This window comes from Haliotis rufescens, unplaced genomic scaffold (genome assembly GCF_023055435.1).
Source record: "Haliotis rufescens isolate VD_foot unplaced genomic scaffold, xgHalRufe1.0.p SCAF_18, whole genome shotgun sequence".
Classification (NCBI taxonomy): Eukaryota; Metazoa; Mollusca; class Gastropoda; order Lepetellida; family Haliotidae; genus Haliotis; species Haliotis rufescens.
In genome coordinates, this window is record NW_025963868.1 from 25,918,092 (window position 1) to 25,936,098 (window position 18,007).

Genomic DNA, 18,007 nt, shown 5'->3' on the forward strand with positions numbered 1-18,007 from the left:
GCATCGTCTCCCGTTAACTAAGGGTAGAGATCTGAGGAGATAAACCCCTGTCACCAACCGTCTACAAATGAGCCAGACTGTCAATGAACATGTCGGATGCAGGGATGGGATGTAAATTGACCACAACGCCTGTGGCAGAACAAGAGGCTGTGCATCAATGGGGGGGGGGGGGGGGGGGGGTCGCTCGACACAAGACACGCGGATTTGTCATCATAACATTCTTCATTCGGAAAAAAAACATTGCATATGTTCACTCGAGCTCCTTACAGCGGTAAGCTCTTCTTCAGAGTTCTCCTTGTTGACGCTCACCTGAACAGGTTTGCTAGGCTTATGCACCATGTGCATGTTTCCATAACCTACAGCGAGGCTCGTCCCCATCTCGATGGCCGCCATGAGTCGACACTGCGCAAGCCAATCAGAATGCGCGTCAGGCTATGGGTACCTCGATCAATATAATTTTTTATTTTTTTCCCAATATACGTACGTTTAAAAATAGGGATAATAGGGAGGTAAATACTTTGTTTGAAATCGGTGATTAGTTAATTACTGTAATTGTGAGTGAGAAAGTGAGGTTTTACACCGTTTTTAGCAATATTCCAGCAATATCACGGCGGGGGACACCAGAAACGGGCTTCACTCATTGTATCCATGTCGGGAATCGAAACCGGGTCTTCGGCGTGACGGGCGAACGCTTTAACCACTCGGCTACCCGACCTCCCCAATTACTGTAATACATTTAACAACTGTTTGTACATTATCAAAATGGATACCATTGAATGTAGGAAATTGGAAAGTCAAATTTAGTTATTGCTCAAATGAACGGGCGTCGCTGTCAATTGATCCGTTTATGAAAATAAACGCACGTGTATATTTGTACCACGGAGGCGGTCTTTGTTTTATATAAAGCGGTGTAAATGTTAAGTTATTGACAATAACAACATGATATTTTATCATTCGTCTGATCATTGTTTTATCATAAACAATTCATTGACAAAACGTATACCTGGGAATGGGAGTCAGAACGACACGCCCAAAGAAGGGGGGTGGTGAAACAACTCAGTGAAAAATGTCAATAGCGGGACAGTCGGTGCAACCACCATTAAGTGTTGATACAGACGAGGTTGGTTGGTTGGTTGGTTGTTTAACGCCTCACTCAGCAATATTCCAGCTATATGACGGCGGTCTGTAAATAATCGAGTCTGGACCAGACAATCCAGTGATTGATATCATGAGCATCGATCCACGCAATTGGGATCAATGACATGCATCAACTAAGTCAGCAAGCCTGACAACCCGATCCCGTTAGTCACCTTTTACGGCAAGCAGGGGTTACTGATGACCTATTCTACCCCGGAATCTTCACGGGTCGATATGCTGTAGGTAATGAAACCGTTTCGACTCATTTGAGGCCCATCCTAGATATAACACAACATACATTGTCAGCTAACTTACGAAACACCAACGTTCACGCTCTGATAAGTCACAAAGGATAAAGACCCTGAGAGAAAACATATATAAGAGGAAACTGGCTAAACCAGAACTGCATGCTGACATTTTAAATGTGCACACGGTGAAACACGTGATCATGTGTGCTCGGGCTGCCAACAAATACAGTCCTGGGGTTGAGGTTGCCCTGCTTTGTCCTCATTTCTCATCATCCCCCTCTACCCCCGCGTGACCATATGTCATATATGACATATATCCTTGGGCTGTCAACCAATGAAATAAATTCCCAGGGTGAGGATTGCTTCTGCTGTGTCCCCATGCACATCACCCCCGCTACCCAAGCTGCATGACACAGAGGAAGAATGGCCCTGTTTGATTCAAGGTAAGACGTCTAGACATCAATGATCTTACTTATAAACCTATTCATTGGAATCGCTATTAAGTAAAGGACTTCTTTCTATAGGCATTAAAACCTATTGTGAGGTTTTGCTTTCCAGTCGGGTTAAATCTCATAAACAGGGACGTTGTAATGTCCCTGGGATTTTATATAATATCCCAGAGATTTTATAGGATATTCAAGTCATATTTGCTATATTATCCCAGGGATTTTATATAATGTCCTGGGTATTTTTATTAATGTAACTTCCGTTCAGATTGTAACATGTAATGAAATGTAAAATCAAACGACAAATGTTTTCTTTATATTCCCGAGGATCGAACTCGCAACCTTCGTATCTGTAGCCAAGTGAGTGTACCACGAGGCTACAGAGGTGTTGATAAGCCACACTGGTCTCTTTACGCTCGTTTCCTAAGGTTCATGGAAAGTATGTTCAAAACATAAAAAAGTTGTTTTAAGTTTCTTTTTTCGGTTTATAAGTATGGAAAAACACTTCCCCTCGGTTTTGGTTGACAGAGCATGCCTTGGGGGTCGGGACAAACCGCGGGGGCTTCGCCCCCTTGATGATGATGACAGGTAATGAGCCTGACCACCCGATCCATCAAGTCGTCTCGTATGACAAACAAAGGGTGGATCGGTTCTAACCCGGTATCGATTTATCGTAAATAGACGTGTTGGTGGTATTACAAACATATGGTCGTCTCTCAAATGAAATGTTTGAAAATGTTTGCCAATGTATATTTTCTTTCCATTTTATATATTTTTAGAACCAAGAAATAATCACATGAGCGTTTCGTATATACATCATATCACTAAAGTTGAGTTACCTACAAAACACAAAGTTTGTGCGAACTATTCCCCTCTATAAAGGAGACCGGAGAGCGGAAGGTCCGGGGTTCGATCCCGGGCCGCGTCATACAAAAAGACGTTAAAAGATTGTACTTGTTGTTACCCTGTCTGGCGCTCGGCATTAAGGGGCTAAAACAAGGACTGGTCGGCTCGGAGTCAGTATACTGTGTCAGAGTGGGGTATTCAATGTTAAACTGCGGCATGGTATCTCGGTGAGCTAGCACTATAAATCGGCATCAGTCCGGACTAGTACAAGCAGCCACACACACACATACACGTGCATGCACGTCGCTATATAAGTGCAATAATCTTGGACGCGACGTTAAACCTAATTTCACCTCACCTCACCTATAAAGGAGAACCTCGCTCTCAGATACGGTGCTGGCTATGGTAATCATCAACTGTTCTATTAACTGTGTGATTAGCTGTGAGTGAGCCACTCTAGGTTCGGGGTAAGGTTGGACCTGTTTTAACCCGGTATCCCCCCACCCCCGGGGTGCTTCCTTCTGTCCCCAGGGTGAGCCCATTGCTGGTGCTGATTGGCGGGTTTCATCTTGGAGTGCTTGGCTTGTATCTCACGTTCAGATCATCGTCGCAGAATGTCATTGCCCTGATAATAGGTGAGTGGAGCTGTTGATTACAACATGAAGTTCCAAACAATCTTGATTCTTTATTCTTTCTTATTCTTGTGTCTCAACTCTCATGTACAAACATTAGATTAACTGTAACAAATAGAAAGGATTTCATTGAGCATATGGCTTTTCAATTTGATTAATTTACACATTAACTTCACAATACAGCAGTATTATACTAAGTTGGGCTTGTTTAATTTACAAAGGCATGAACATTTAAGAATAAGGTGTACAACACAAACCTGGACATTGCACTAAGTACATAATAGTCCAATAAATGTACAGAAACAATGCCTTAACTGCAATAAATAAACAGGAAGCTTACAATTTCATATACCTTTCATAACTTTAGGCCATGAGAATATTTATGAACAAAGTTGAAGTCTAGGGTGTATTTCCATGAGCCAAGTTTAAACCAGCCACAAACCCTCAATTATGAAAATTTAAGATACTGTGTATGGTAGAAACTAAGAAGATGCATTTCTAAACAAATTCCTATTAATGAATTTTCATATGAGTGACTAAATGTGCCTTACCATTACTTTAGACTTCACTGGCTCCTAGCATGACTTCCTCATGCATGCTTCTTAAAGCACATGGTGACATGACCACACCAATCTGTGCTTATCTCCCTTCTTAATAAGGTTGATGTAAAATTGGCACATGACCAAAAAATGAAACATAACATTCTAACCCAGGAAATTAAATAAACATCCTAACCATAACAATTATTTAATATTGTATATTGCTGTTGTTATATGTAATACATAATTTGTGGAAATTCTAGAAACCAGATTTGATACCTCCTTAACCAATTAAGCTATCATAATTGATAAAAGATAGAATTAAACATTTTGACCATTACAGGAGCCTTATTGAACTTTCTATTACACGTGTGTCAGACGCTCAAAACTCTCTGTGCAGAGTTGCCTACCTTAGCTGACAGGATCCGCTACTTACGACCATGTGTATGTTGTCAACATCCTTTGATCATGGGTAAACGTCCACAACCTGACACCTGACGAACCGAACCTATCAGCCGCTCTTTTAGATAAAGAATACTTGTTCTTCCACGGAAAAATCCCAGCGAGGGAGACTATGCTGAAATATTGCTTAAAGGGAGCCATCGATCCCAAAGACAGGAAGACCTAAGTAAAACGTGACATAATTAGTACGTAATAAGGAAATTCCCTTTCTGCACATAACACCAATTGTTTGTTTGTTTGTTGTTTAACGCCACACGCAGCAATATCCCAGCTATATGACTGCGGCATAACGCCAGACCTGTAACTGTCAGTGAGGATGAATGTGTCCTTGTTCGATTTTGTAAGTCTCATCATAAAGCAGCGCTAGGAACGGAAGCTAGATGTCAACCATTAAAATGGAAGAAAACGCTACTCGTGCCTCTGTTTCTTTGTTCCAGAACGATTGATCGGGATTGTCTTCATGTTGGCCTCACTTCTAGCTGCAGACATATACAGATCTGAGCCCCTGCGCTCCCACAAATGGAGTACCATGCTCCAACAATACGTCAGCTTCAAGAAGCTCCTTGTCCAACATTACCGTCTCAAGACAAAGATTCTGGCTCCTATGCAGGACGTGAAGACCACACAGACTGACCTCCTGCGAGACATCCTCAAACAAAGAGCAGAGGTGGCGTATGGTAAAGAGTTCAAATTCAATGCCATAAAGACAGTAGAAGAATTCCTCTCAACACACCCAATAACCACCTACGCACATTATGAGTCTTACGTGTCTCGTGTTCTTCATGGGGAGCGTGATGTCATGTTTCCGGGATCTCCTCAATACATCGTCCTCTCGTCTGGAACAACTTCAGGAAAGAGTAAGAGACATCCAAAGGACCTGAAGTTCTTTGGTAAGGTCAGTTGGATGTATTTCGCCTATCTCCGCACCACACTGTTCCGGTTTCAACACATGTCAAAGTTACAGCTGTGGCATGACATCCGTGTTAAACCGCCCATCACCAAGTCAGATCTAGGGGTTCCCATGGGAGCCGGAAGTGGATCGGCATATTTCATATGTCCATTCTCTGCGTCTCCACCGGAAGTGTACACCATGGAACACGAGCACACGGTACTGTACCTTCACTCCTTATTTGGGCTCAAGGAAAAGCACGTGACTCTCTTCAGTTCAGTGTCAACCGCTCTTGCTCTTAACTTCTTTAAAACAATTCAGAAGTACTGGAAACAATTGTGTGAGGATATAGAATCAGGGACAATAAGCCAATCCATTGACCTTGAACCCGACGTGAGACACAAAATGCAGATGTCCTTGACCCCAAATCCGGAAAGAGCCGAGGAACTTCGGAACATATTCAGTAAAGGAACTTCTAACTTCGGACCGCGTGTATGGCCGAACTTTGCGGCCCTCCACGCTCCAGGAACCGGCGGTTTCTCGTTTGCAGTAAGTATATAATTAAAGCACCTTGTGAATGACCTGTGGTCATTAGAAACGTTTAGGTACAGTGACACCGCCTGACCTCTAAAGTAATCTGGGCGGTCTAGCCTAGTAGTTAAAGCGTCCGCTCGTCACGCCGAAGACCCGGGTTCGATTCCCGACATGAGTACAATGTGTGAAGCCCATTTCTGGTGTCCCCCGCCGTGATATTGCTGGAATATTGCTAAACGCGGCGTAAAACCATACTAACTCACTCACTCTAAAGTAATCTGTACTTCTGATTAAAAGAAACAATGACACTGTATAGATGATGTATATATATTCTGATCTACCATGCATGTTTTGATACATCTACATATGATATTGATACTATTTAATATATCTTTAAGATATCACCGGTACCAGCTGAACAGGTGGTACCAGAACAATTTGTTTTTTAAAGATAATCGCAAGAACGTGGTCGAACCATACGATGCCAAAAAGCAGTTGAAGTTGAAATGGCAGTCAGCTAACTATTACCATGGAACAATCACAAGTTCGGTGACTTCTTTTAATCATCATTATTTTCATCAAACCATCACCCCTGGTATCATAAACGCTACGTTTGAAGGTGCCTTTATTTGTCTTTCATTCTATCTTAACAGACTGAGCTTCTGAAGAAGAACTTCCTGAGCGGGGTGCCGGCATCCTCCGGCGTCCATATCTCGTCTGAGAGTCTGTACGGTCTGAACCTGCACGTGGAGGATCAGACAAAGACTGAATACACAATCCTGCCGTGTCTGAACTTCTATGAGTTCATACCTACAGATTGTATAGACAGGGAGGATCCTACGACCGTTCTGGCTCACGAGGTAATCCCATGTGTGTATGTTTGTACGTTTGTAAGTGTGTAATGGACTTTTCCTGTGTTTGTCTAATGCCGTAGTCAGCAATATCTCAGGTTTAGCAGTGGCTGGTATTGTGAACAACGTCAAACACCGGGTGATTTTACGCCACAGTTCATCTATGTGCCAACGGTATTTACGATCGAGAGTCAACCAGTGGTTGATAACATGACCAATAATCCGATGGGTAAGATGACACATAGTCTTTGGGGGGGGGGGGGGGGATTTGGTTTGTTGTATAACGCCGCACTTACTATGTAAATATCAACAACATCCATAAAAATATAAGGTTTGACCCTGAAACCATTATTTTCAAACCTGGATTTAGGTTGGACACCTTCCGATGTGATATTATGTATGATCCTGAAACTGAAGAAGCTGTAAAAAACACTATTGATCATATTGAAAGATCGCTGTTGATTCAGCACATGATGAATTTCTACAGTTCATAATTTGAGAACTGGATCAACGAGCCCGAATAATCTCAAGTCAGGATTAGACTGAAGAAACATAAGCGACACAAAACAACTTATGTAAATGGAGTACTTCAGGAAAATAAAGTTGGGATAAACTTCTTCTTGCAGAAAGAAACTGGCTAAAGTGCATTAGTTATAACTCTATGTGAAAGAAACTGAAACCGAACTTTCGAGCCACAAGAAATGTGAATCATAAACTCCACAAGACGTTTAAACTCCAGCATCAACTGCACAAACAAGAATCCCTCGCCTTGCTTTTATCATCACCAAAATTTTGGAAAGAAATGGGAAAATTGGGCACTGGGAATGAAAGAAATAGTTATGTCCCTATGGACAACTATATGGCAATGTCAAAACTGACATTCGGGGGCACGGGTGGCCCAGTCGTCTAAGGCGTCGCGATTCGCTGTGCAGATCTAGAGTTGCGTCCCTTGGGCACGTCAGAAACCTATGATTGTGGGTTCGAATCCCGGTTCGCCCCGATTATGTTTCTAGGTTTGTCAGCACCAAACCCGTGCTCGTGGGGTTCACCGAAGTGATAAACGTCTGAGACCTGCATCACTTCGGGCTTTCCTCACACATTAAGCTGACACGCCATGAGATATAACTGGAGTGCTGTCAAAAGCGGCGTTAAACCCAACTCACTCACTCACTCAAAACTGACATTCAAGAAGTACTGCCTCAATGGACGAATGATTATGGGTCGATAATTTAATTCAGGAGAAAGTGAAATGTTTGACTCGACGTACTTATAACATATTGAAAAGATACCGAAAACGTTAGAAGAATTAAAAACTTTAACATAATTAATTATAAAATTTTGAATGAGCGCAATTCCACGTGTTAAGTTAGATCAGCAGTACACAGGGCCAGGAACAATAAAGCAAGTCTAGTCCAAGATACTGGAAACAAGGCATCGTCAACCCAATAATTGAAACTGGCAGCACGGATGTCAGGAAACCATCACCCTACAGGGGTATTACTCTATTTTACCACATACCCGTCAATGATATGAGGCATTTTGTAAGTGCGATAGAGCCAAATAGAGACGGCCATTCACAAGGGGTGTAATAACCAGACCTGTATTAAGAAATAAGAGTTACGTCCCTTAGTGCGTCGTCTGCTCAGGTAGCTTTCCCGTGACGAGGTCTTCCGAACAAGGTGAAAATGTATTGCATTCGCTTGCAAATAGATACCTTTTACAGTTTGATGACATGGGATATGATAAAAAGGTTAGTATATGGCATTTTTCTTATCATACCCTATATCTTATATGGCAGTTTTCGTATCATACCGTCATACCATACCTAATGACTTTTTAGTGGATGTGCAGAATGGTTTCGGAAAACGTCGTAGAAGTCTGGAACATATTTACTAAGTATACACTTTGTTCTGTTGTGAATGGCAAACAAATAGTAAAACAATACTTTTGTCTGCTTCATAGATGACAGTAAAGCTATTGATTATGTGAATCGTGACTGTTTATGGGTTAAACTGAGAAGGTCCGGAGCTTCTGGAACAGAATCTATTCTTCAGGTATAATCAGTCAACTTATATTCATCTCGTTATTAACCACTTATATTAACTCCTATATCCACCCCTATATCTACACCTGTATATTTACCCCCTGTACCTACCCCTATAATACCCAATGTTTATCTGTCTGTTTACCCCCGTATATTTACCCGCTATATCTAGCTCCTGTAATACCCTATATTCATACGTATAATTACCCCGTGTATTTACCCGCTATATCTAGCCCCTACAATACCCTATGTATATTTACCCCCGTATATTTACCTCTATATCTATCCCCTATAATACCCTATGTATATTTACCCCGTATATTTACCCGCTATATCTAGCCCCTACAATACCCTATGTTCTCCTGCAGGTGGAGGTTGGTGGGGAGTACGAAATGGTGGTGACGACATGGATGGGGCTGTACAGATACAGGACCGGGGACGTCGTGAGAGTCAGCAGCTTCACTGGGACGACTCCCAACTACATCTTCTCCCAGAGGTACATGAATGCCAGACCACTGTATGTGTGTGAGGTTGGTTTTACGCCGCTTTTAGCAATATTCCAGCAATATCACGGCGGGGGACACCAGAAATGGGATTCACACATTGTACCCATGTCGGGAATTGAACCCGGATCTTCAGCGTGACGAGCGAACGCTTTAACCACTAGGCTACCCGACCGCGCCAAGATCACTGTAACCAGGGTGTATATGAGGTTTTTAAGTATCAAAAAGTGTGTGTCCGTTTATTCTTTAACGCCGCACTAAGCAGTATGCAGCTGTTTAAGGCGGCCTGTAAATAATCCAGTGATTGATATTGGGAGGAACACCGTCGGGGTGCGGTGACACGCCAACAACCACTTGACCGAGCCTGACCACCTGATGTATTTGATCGCCTCTCACGACCACCAGAGTCTGCTAGGGAACAATCCTCACGGGTTCATTGATCTATGAAGCACATTATGAAAAACATTTCAATATTTAATAATTGATTGTATAGTCGTGAAGGTAATTTAAGGTACCGACGTTTACTACAATATCTGAAAAACTATCGGAACTACTCCAGTCAAAGTTGGTATGAGATTATTAAACAGTCATACATAACTGGATAATACATTTAAAGACAATCGGTGCATGAGTAAAAAAATCTGTCTATTTTGCTATCACTATATTTCATCAACAACCAGACCTATTCGTCACGGGTGGAACGAGCATTCATTGTAACAGCCATCTGCATAATGCTACCCCTGCGTCACAGGGCCATATGACACAGTTGAACCAATGAACTCAACTCGAAAGGGTGCACGGGAATCACGCACGCACGAATACGGTGTTCGCGTTGGGCGTCTCAACGTGCGTGATTCCCGTGCAACCTTTCGAGCTGAGACACCATTCATAGTAACAAACGATGTTTATCTCCTAAGGCAAGTGGTTCTCTTAGGCTAGTAGCTCATGGGTACCCGGAAGGATATGATGGTAATTTGAACGTAAGGCTTTTGTGAACCTTGGTTTGTAGGAGCAGTAGGGTAGGTAGCCTTGTGGTTAATGCGTTCGCTCGTCACACTGAAGACCTGGGTTCGATTCCCCACATATGTACACTGTTTGAGGCCCATTTATGGTTATTGCTGGGATATTGCTAAAATCGGTGTCAAACCATACTTTATCACCCCTACTCACTCACTTGGTTTCTTAGGGGCACGGGTGGCCCAGTCGTTTAAGGCGCCGCGATTCGCTGTGCAGAGTTGCGTCCCTTGGGCACGCCAGAAACCTATGATTGTGGGTTCGAATCCCGCTCCGCCCCGATTATGTTTCTAGGTTTGTCAGCACCATACCCGTGCTCGTGGGTTTCACCGAAGTGGTAAACGTCTGAGACCTGCATCACTTCGGGCTTTCCTCCCACATTAAGCTCACACGCCGCGATATAACTGGAATATTGTTAAAAGCGACGTTAAACCAAACTCACTCACTCACTCACCTGGTTTCTTAACCCCCTTGTGCTGGGAAAACTGCCGGAATGCGCATTGGGGTACGTACTATGCATAGCATGCTGTGTTCAAAAATTCGGAAAACGGTGCAAAAACGCAATTTATATCGGATCCTGGAATAGGATTAAAAGTCGAAATATATTTTCGAAAATTCACTTCGCAGGAATTGTTTTCTTTCTAAGGTAAAAAAAGTTTTCGATTCCACATGATTACAGTCAGTTGTATTTTGCGCGCACGGGACTTTTTACTTTTTAAATTCTCAGTCATTAAATTTCGAAGAAAAAAACATGTATATTTGAACACAGAAAATGTTAATCTGCTACTTTTATTTCAACAGATCGTCTGACTATCTGGACAAGTACCCAGAGTTCCTGTTCACTCAGGCCGTCCACGACGCCGCCAGAACGTGGACGTCAGGAACATCATTATACAGCTACATGGCGTGTGAGAACCACCACGTTGAGGCAATCACAGGTACAACGTTTCTGAACTCGTCCCAACGATACATTACTTAACCTTAACTCAACGATAGTGTGTTCCCATTGATAACTCCAGTCTTTAGAGCATTGATATGTAAATACATTACGTCCCTAACCTGCAATGCCAGGATCCGCTGGTCGTACTTCGATGATTATGAGGTTGAATGAGGTGAAATTGGGTTTAACGTCACGTCCAAGATTATTGCACTTATATAGTTTAACATGAATACCCCACTCAGACACAATATACTGACTCCGAGCCGACCAGTCCTTGTTTTAGCCCCTTAATGCCGAGCGCAAGGCAGGGTAACAACAAGTACCATCTTTTAACGTCTTTTGGTATGACGCGGGCGGACGCTCTACCACTAGACCACGGAGGCGGTCCAAATGATCATGAACGTTGTTTTTGAGCACCATACTCGTGCAATAGCTCCATGAAATCAGCATCGCGAAAATTATCTGTTTTAATTTTAGAGGAGAGTAATGTTATGTGTAATATAAGATTTCATCAACTATATGTTGGTCAAAAGAAAGTATACCGAGTTCGTTTTTATGATTAAAAATTGAAATTTGATTATGTCTATTTAACCATTCCTGCAACAGTAATTCGTAGGTAAGTTTGAGTAAAAATAATTGATTCAATGAAGACTGGGGTAAGAGTGAGTGAGTGAGTAAGTGAGTATGGTTTTACGCCGCTTTTAGCAATATTCCAGCAATATCACGGCGGGGGACACCAGAAATGGGCTTCACACATTGTATCCATGTCGGGAATCGAACCCGGGTCTTCGGCGTGACGAGCGAACGCTTTAACCACTAGGCCACCCGACCGCCCCCTGGGGTAGGAAATGAATTTGCAACCACATGACCCCTACCATGTTTGAAATGTTATAAATTTGACCCGAAAGCAAAACCAACTTATTGATTTTCACAAATAATATGTCTAAGATACCCATCAGCAGTTGTGTATTATTCAAAAATAAATTAATCTTTACAAGTTTAAAATCAAATTTTAAACCGCAAATCCATGTATAATATTACTTTGAGTGCAGACTAAACGCCTGTACATTTTTTTCTTCGATAAAATATCGTTAAGTTAAACTATTTTTAATTGAGAATGAAACATTTAAACTCGGCTGAGGGGTGTAGTTTCTTTTGCCCAAAGGTTTGTCTGAAAACAATAAATGTATATTTCACATGTTAAAATTGTTCGTATATTGTATACAGGTGACGTTACGTCTTCGCGGTTCTTCTATATATTTCTGGAGCTTGATGATGACACTGCCTTATCAGATGAAGACAAGGAAAAGGTACGTCCCTAATCCAGTGAATGAGTGAGTAAATTAAGTTTTATGCAGCTAAAAGCAGTTTTAGAAAGGCCCCTTGTGTTCCGCGGTGCTTGCTTTGTTTCCCATATGGATTTCACGGCGGCAATCAGCAATATTAAAGATAACTAACGTTCTGGACAAAACAATCCGGTGATTGACACAATGAGCATCGATCTACGCTACTGGGATACGATGACATGCAATCAACCAAGAGCCGGACTATCAGATCAACGTCTAAAATAGAGTTGCCTTTACTGGGAAGCTCTCCAGTATTCTCTCACTTACTCTTACAAAAAATATGTATAAGGATGGAGTGACTTCACGCTTGTCGTTTGAATGCTTTCACATGCGACGTCGGGCGGAGGTGCAACTCACTTTACTGACTCGTTGCTGTCTCGTGTTCAGCGGTGGGCGATTTTATAGCTCAGTGTCGCTCAGTGTTGCTCTGTGTCGCTCAATGTTGTGGCGAGCAAAACCACGGAATGGGCGAAGGGAGCCGGTCACGACATTATGAGTGAGTGAGTGAGTGAGTGAGTGTGTTGGGTTTAAAGCCGCATTTAACATTATTCCAGTTATATCACGGCGTGTCAGCTAAAAGACGTTTACCACTTCGGTGAAACCCACGAGCACGGATATGGTGCTGACGAACCTAGAAACATAATCGGGGCGAACCGGGATTCGAACCCACATTCATAGATTTCTGGCGTGCCCAAGGGACGCAACTCTGCACATCGAATCGCGGTGGACGACTGGGCCACCCGTGCCCCCACGACATTATGAGGTGAATATGGTAATCACTAGATAGTGAGGTGATTTCCATATTGAAACTCTGAACTAAATTGTAAAATCAGCAAATGACCACACAACATCAATGAATAATCGATTAATTATGTTTACAAACAACGTTTTAGGCAAACAATCTGAAAGGCTAAACAAAGGATCAAATACGTGACGGAACAGTAAGTAGCAGGCCCTATAAGTAGTGCACTTACGAATGTCCAGGATTTTGTCGATGTTAAATGTCCTCTTGAAACAGACCTATCTCCGTTCATGAATCCATAATTTTGTTGGAACTTGACAGGTATTTTGTTGTTTCCAAAAGGTATCTAAATCCCACTTGCTAAGTGGATACTAAACGAGTCATGATGAGGTTGAAAAAGGCCTCAAATCGCCTTCTTGTCGCTCTTCTATTAGTACAGGCAGCTTTCTGGAAACTGCCAAATCCCGAAACTTCTCGAACGATCAATTCTGCCGTTTTCGTAAACAACCAGAGGCAGGTAACTCTAAATTCCTCTCGCTGACGCCGATAACACCAAGCTCCTCACACCAATAGTTCTTGATACTGTCCCTGCCGCCAGTCACAGCTCCCCACTCTGCTTGGCCACTTACAGCAATGCGTGGAGTTGACCTCACAACCGATTGACCGTTATGTCTGCAAACAAGTGATGGCTGTAGTTGCTGAATATTCTTTCCTCAGAAAAAAAAAATGTTTTGCAATTTGAATTTCTATTTCTATCTTGAATTTCAACTATGATTTAATGAGTTCAGTGAGGATGTGAGGGGAAATTGGTATTTTTCTGTAAGTCTGCAAGTAAGAAACAGTCTGATTAAACAAACACACAACTACATACACATACTAATATGTCACCAGCCCCACGCAAGGAGAACGGTCTTCATAATCTCATTTCGTTTCAGGTTGATAGTGAATTGAAATCCCATTTTGACTTCTACCGCGGCAGCCTGGCAACGGGAAGGATTGTCGCCCCTGTGATCGTGCAGGTCAAATCAGGGACACTTCAGGTGATCAAGCAGGTGAACTCTGACCTCAACTCTAAAGCTGCATTACAGCAGTTTAAGTACCCGAAGTTTACGGAGAAAGCCGAATTTATACGAATCTTGTTGGCAAACAAGTTGTGAATGTAAAATATTTCCACTTACAAGAACAGTGTGTGAGTGAGTTAATATTTAACGTCACATCGGCAGAATTTCAGCCATATCGTGATGCTTACAAGAACAGAGAAACTATGGACACTCAATGTATTTGGCGTCCAGGGAGGCACCATGAACACTTAATATATATTGGCGTCCGCAGAGACACCATGAACACTTAATGGATTTGGCGTCCGCAGAGAAACTGTAAACACTTAATAGATTTGGCGTCCACAGAGACACTATGAACACTTAATGGATTTGGCGTCCGCAGAGAAACTGTAAACACTTAATAGATTTGGCGTCCGCAGAGAAACTGTAAACACTTAATGGATTTGGCGTCCGCAGAGAAACTGTAAACACTTAATGGATTTGGCGTCCACAGAGAAACTGTAAACACTTAATAGATTTGGCGTCCACAGAGACACCATGAACACTTAATGGATTTGGCGTCCACAGAGACACCATGAACACTTAATAGATTTGGCGTCCACAGTGACACCATGAACACTTAATAGATTTGGCGTCCACAGAGACACCATGAACACTTAATAGATTTGGCGTCCACAGAGACACCATGAACACTTAATAGATTTGGCGTCCACAGAGACACCATGAACACTTAATGGATTTGGCGTCCACAGAGACACCATGAACACTTAATAGATTTGGCGTCCACAGAGACACCATGAACACTTTATGGATTTGGCGTCCGCAGAGAAACTGTAAACACTTAATAGATTTGGCGTCCGCAGAGAAACTGTAAACACTTAATAGATTTGGCGTCCACAGAGACACCATGAACACTTAATGGATTTGGCGTCCACAGAGACACCATGAACACTTAATAGATTTGGCGTCCACAGAGACACCATGAACACTTTATGGATTTGGCGTCCGCAGAGAAACTGTAAACACTTAATAGATTTGGCGTCCGCAGAGAAACTGTAAACACTTAATAGATTTGGCGTCCACAGAGACACCATGAACACTTAATAGATTTGGCGTCCACAGAGACACCATGAACACTTAATAGATTTGGCGTCCACAGAGACACCATGAACACTTAATAGATTTGGCGTCCACAGAGACACCATGAACACTTAATAGATTTGGCTTCCACAGAGACACCATGAACACTTAATAGATTTGGCGTCCACAGAGACACCATGAACACTTAATAGATTTGGCGTCCACAGAGACACCATGAACACTTTATGGATTTGGCGTCCGCAGAGAAACTGTAAACACTTAATGGATTTGGCGTCCGCAGAGAAACTGTAAACACTTAATAGATTTGGCGTCCACAGAGACACCATGAACACTTAATAGATTTGGCGTCCACAGAGACACCATGAACACTTTAAGGATTTGGCGTCCGCAGAGAAACTGTAAACACTTAATAGATTTGGCGTCCACAGAGACACCATGACCACTTAATAGATTTGGCGTCCGCAGAGAAACTGCAAACGCTTAATGGATTTGGTGTCCACAGAGAGTGAGTGAGTGAGTTTGGTTTTACGCCGATTTTAGCAATACTCCAGCAATATCACGGCGGTGGACACCAGAAATGGGCTTCACACGTTTTACCCATGTCGGGAATCGAACCTGGGTCTTCGGCGTGACGAGCGAACGCTTTAACCACAGAAACACTGTAAACACTTAATGTAATTGGCGTCCATAGAGACACCATGAAAGCATAATGGTTTTGGCGTCCACAGAGAAACCAAATAGTAAATGAGATATAGTCGATCAAGTGATTCTTTCAGTTCATGGGGCAGTGGGGTAGCCTAGTGGTTAAAGTGTTCGCTCGTCTTGCCGAAGACCCGGGATCGATTCCCCGCATGGGTGCAATTAACTTAAGTAAGTTTGAATATGAAGAATAAAAGACCGACAGTAAAATAACTTGTGTTGTTCATTTCAGACCAATATCTTCATTTCTGTAATTAGAGTGTACTTTGTATTGATAACATTTGGCAAACATTTTGATTCAGTTAAACTTAAATTCGTTTCCTACGGAAGCGTAGTAGAGCCACGTTGATTTTTTGTGTCTAAGTATCTCCTACGTAGGACTTCCTATCTAGGAGATAGTAAGTCCTACGTAGGAGATAGTAAGTCCTACGTAGGAGATAGTAATTCTAGGCCATGCTAAGTCCTACGTAGGAGATACTAAGTCCTACGTAGGAGATATTAAGTCCTACGTAGAAGATACTAAGTCCTATGTAAGAAATACTTAGACAAAAAAAATCACCGTGGCCCCACTACGCTTCCGTAGTTTCCTGTTTATTTTTACTAAAGAAATATCTTAATGTTGAGAGATATTTTCATCACAATTGGGATGTGAACTTTTTATGATCAGGATTGTCACGAATCTCAAAAAATGGGACTATACAGCAAATAGGTGTGAATGTTTACACCATGTATCTGTAATATTGGAAATAAATATGAACTGAAGTTTGCAATTTGTAATTTTGTGTTTCTAAACTAATATAGTTTTAAAATATAATGAAACGTCAAAATGTGAATGTTTCACCTATTTAAAAAGGTCCCATTTAAATAAGGTCCCGTTGATACAATTTATTGATGACAGGTTTTTTTATGTACTGCCATGGCGATGCAGTAAACTACGGTTATAACGAACTCAAAGGGACCACTATTTTTAGGTCACTGTAACCCTTGTTCGTTATAATCATATATACAGCATATATAAAGCAAATGCAGGGGGTTATAACTATTTCGTTATATCCGTTAATTCGTTATAAGCGTGTTCGTCATAAACGTAGTTTACAGTAATTCTGTTTTGATCTTTACACCATTGTCAATTTATACCGAAACATTGCCATACTAGTATATTAAAGAAGTTGTTATCTAAAAATTGTGTCTACTTTGTCATCCGTCAACTTATATGAAATGCTAAATAAAATAATATATAAGGTTCCTTATCCCTCGGTTGGTCCCATGTTCTAAACGAGGGCCGGACGCGGGCAAATGAACTGTCCCAACACACTTGGTTCAAGCCATTGAAGGTGAGGTGAAATTGGGTTAAACGTCGCTTCAAAGATTATTACACTCATAATGCGACGTGCATGCACGTGTGTGTGGCTCCTTGTACTGGTCCGGACTGATGCCGATTTTACAGTTTAACATGAATACGCCACTCACACACAGTATACTGACTCCGAGCCGACCAGTCCTTGTTTTAGCCCCTTAATGCCGAGCCCCAGACAGGATAACAACAAGTACCATCTCTTTAGGTCTTTTGCTATGACGCTCTACCGCTCGACCACAGAGTACTGCTGAGTGCGGCGTTAAACAACAAACAAACAAACAAACGGGTCACGAATATGAATAATTGTTGAAGGAGAAAAAATACCGTGCTAAGTTTAACATTTGAAAAGTACAGGTAACTGAACTCTACATTGAAAACACAGTACGATCACCTCCTCAATAGATGCATTATAAATGTATTAAAAGTGTGCTTTACCTTTTGTTTTACAATGAGTGAGTGAGTGAGTACGGTTTTACGCCGCTTTTAGCAATATTCTAGCAATATTCCAGCAATATCACGGCGGGAGACACCAGAAACGGGCTTCACACATTGAACCCATGTCGGGAATCGAACCCGGGTCTTTGGCGTGACGAGCGAACGCTTTAACCACTACCCG

General features: G+C 42.1%; 1 protein-coding gene across 1 annotated transcript; it reads left to right on the forward strand.

Annotated features, from left to right (window-relative positions):
- Positions 1–1,555: 1,555 nt before the first annotated feature.
- Positions 1,556–16,796, forward strand: LOC124132952 (probable indole-3-acetic acid-amido synthetase GH3.9). The gene is made up of 8 exons (XM_048398482.1): positions 1,556–1,828; positions 3,209–3,312; positions 4,748–5,748; positions 6,387–6,593; positions 8,997–9,124; positions 10,947–11,083; positions 12,313–12,395; positions 14,109–16,796. Exons 1-8 carry the CDS (start codon positions 1,809–1,811, stop codon positions 14,328–14,330), a joined length of 1,902 nt encoding a protein of 633 aa, XP_048254439.1. The 5' UTR covers positions 1,556–1,808; the 3' UTR covers positions 14,331–16,796.
- The last annotated feature ends 1,211 nt before the right edge of the window (positions 16,797–18,007 follow it).

Bases quoted from the DNA above. Each gene is read 5' to 3' on its own strand.
- LOC124132952 (XM_048398482.1), top strand. From the start codon at position 1,809: ATGGCCCTGTTTGATTCAAG. The intron at 3,313-4,747 runs GTGAGTGGAGCT...TCTTTGTTCCAG, and splicing joins TGTCATTGCCCTGATAATAG to AACGATTGATCGGGATTGTC. The intron at 9,125-10,946 runs GTACATGAATGC...TTATTTCAACAG, and splicing joins AACTACATCTTCTCCCAGAG to ATCGTCTGACTATCTGGACA.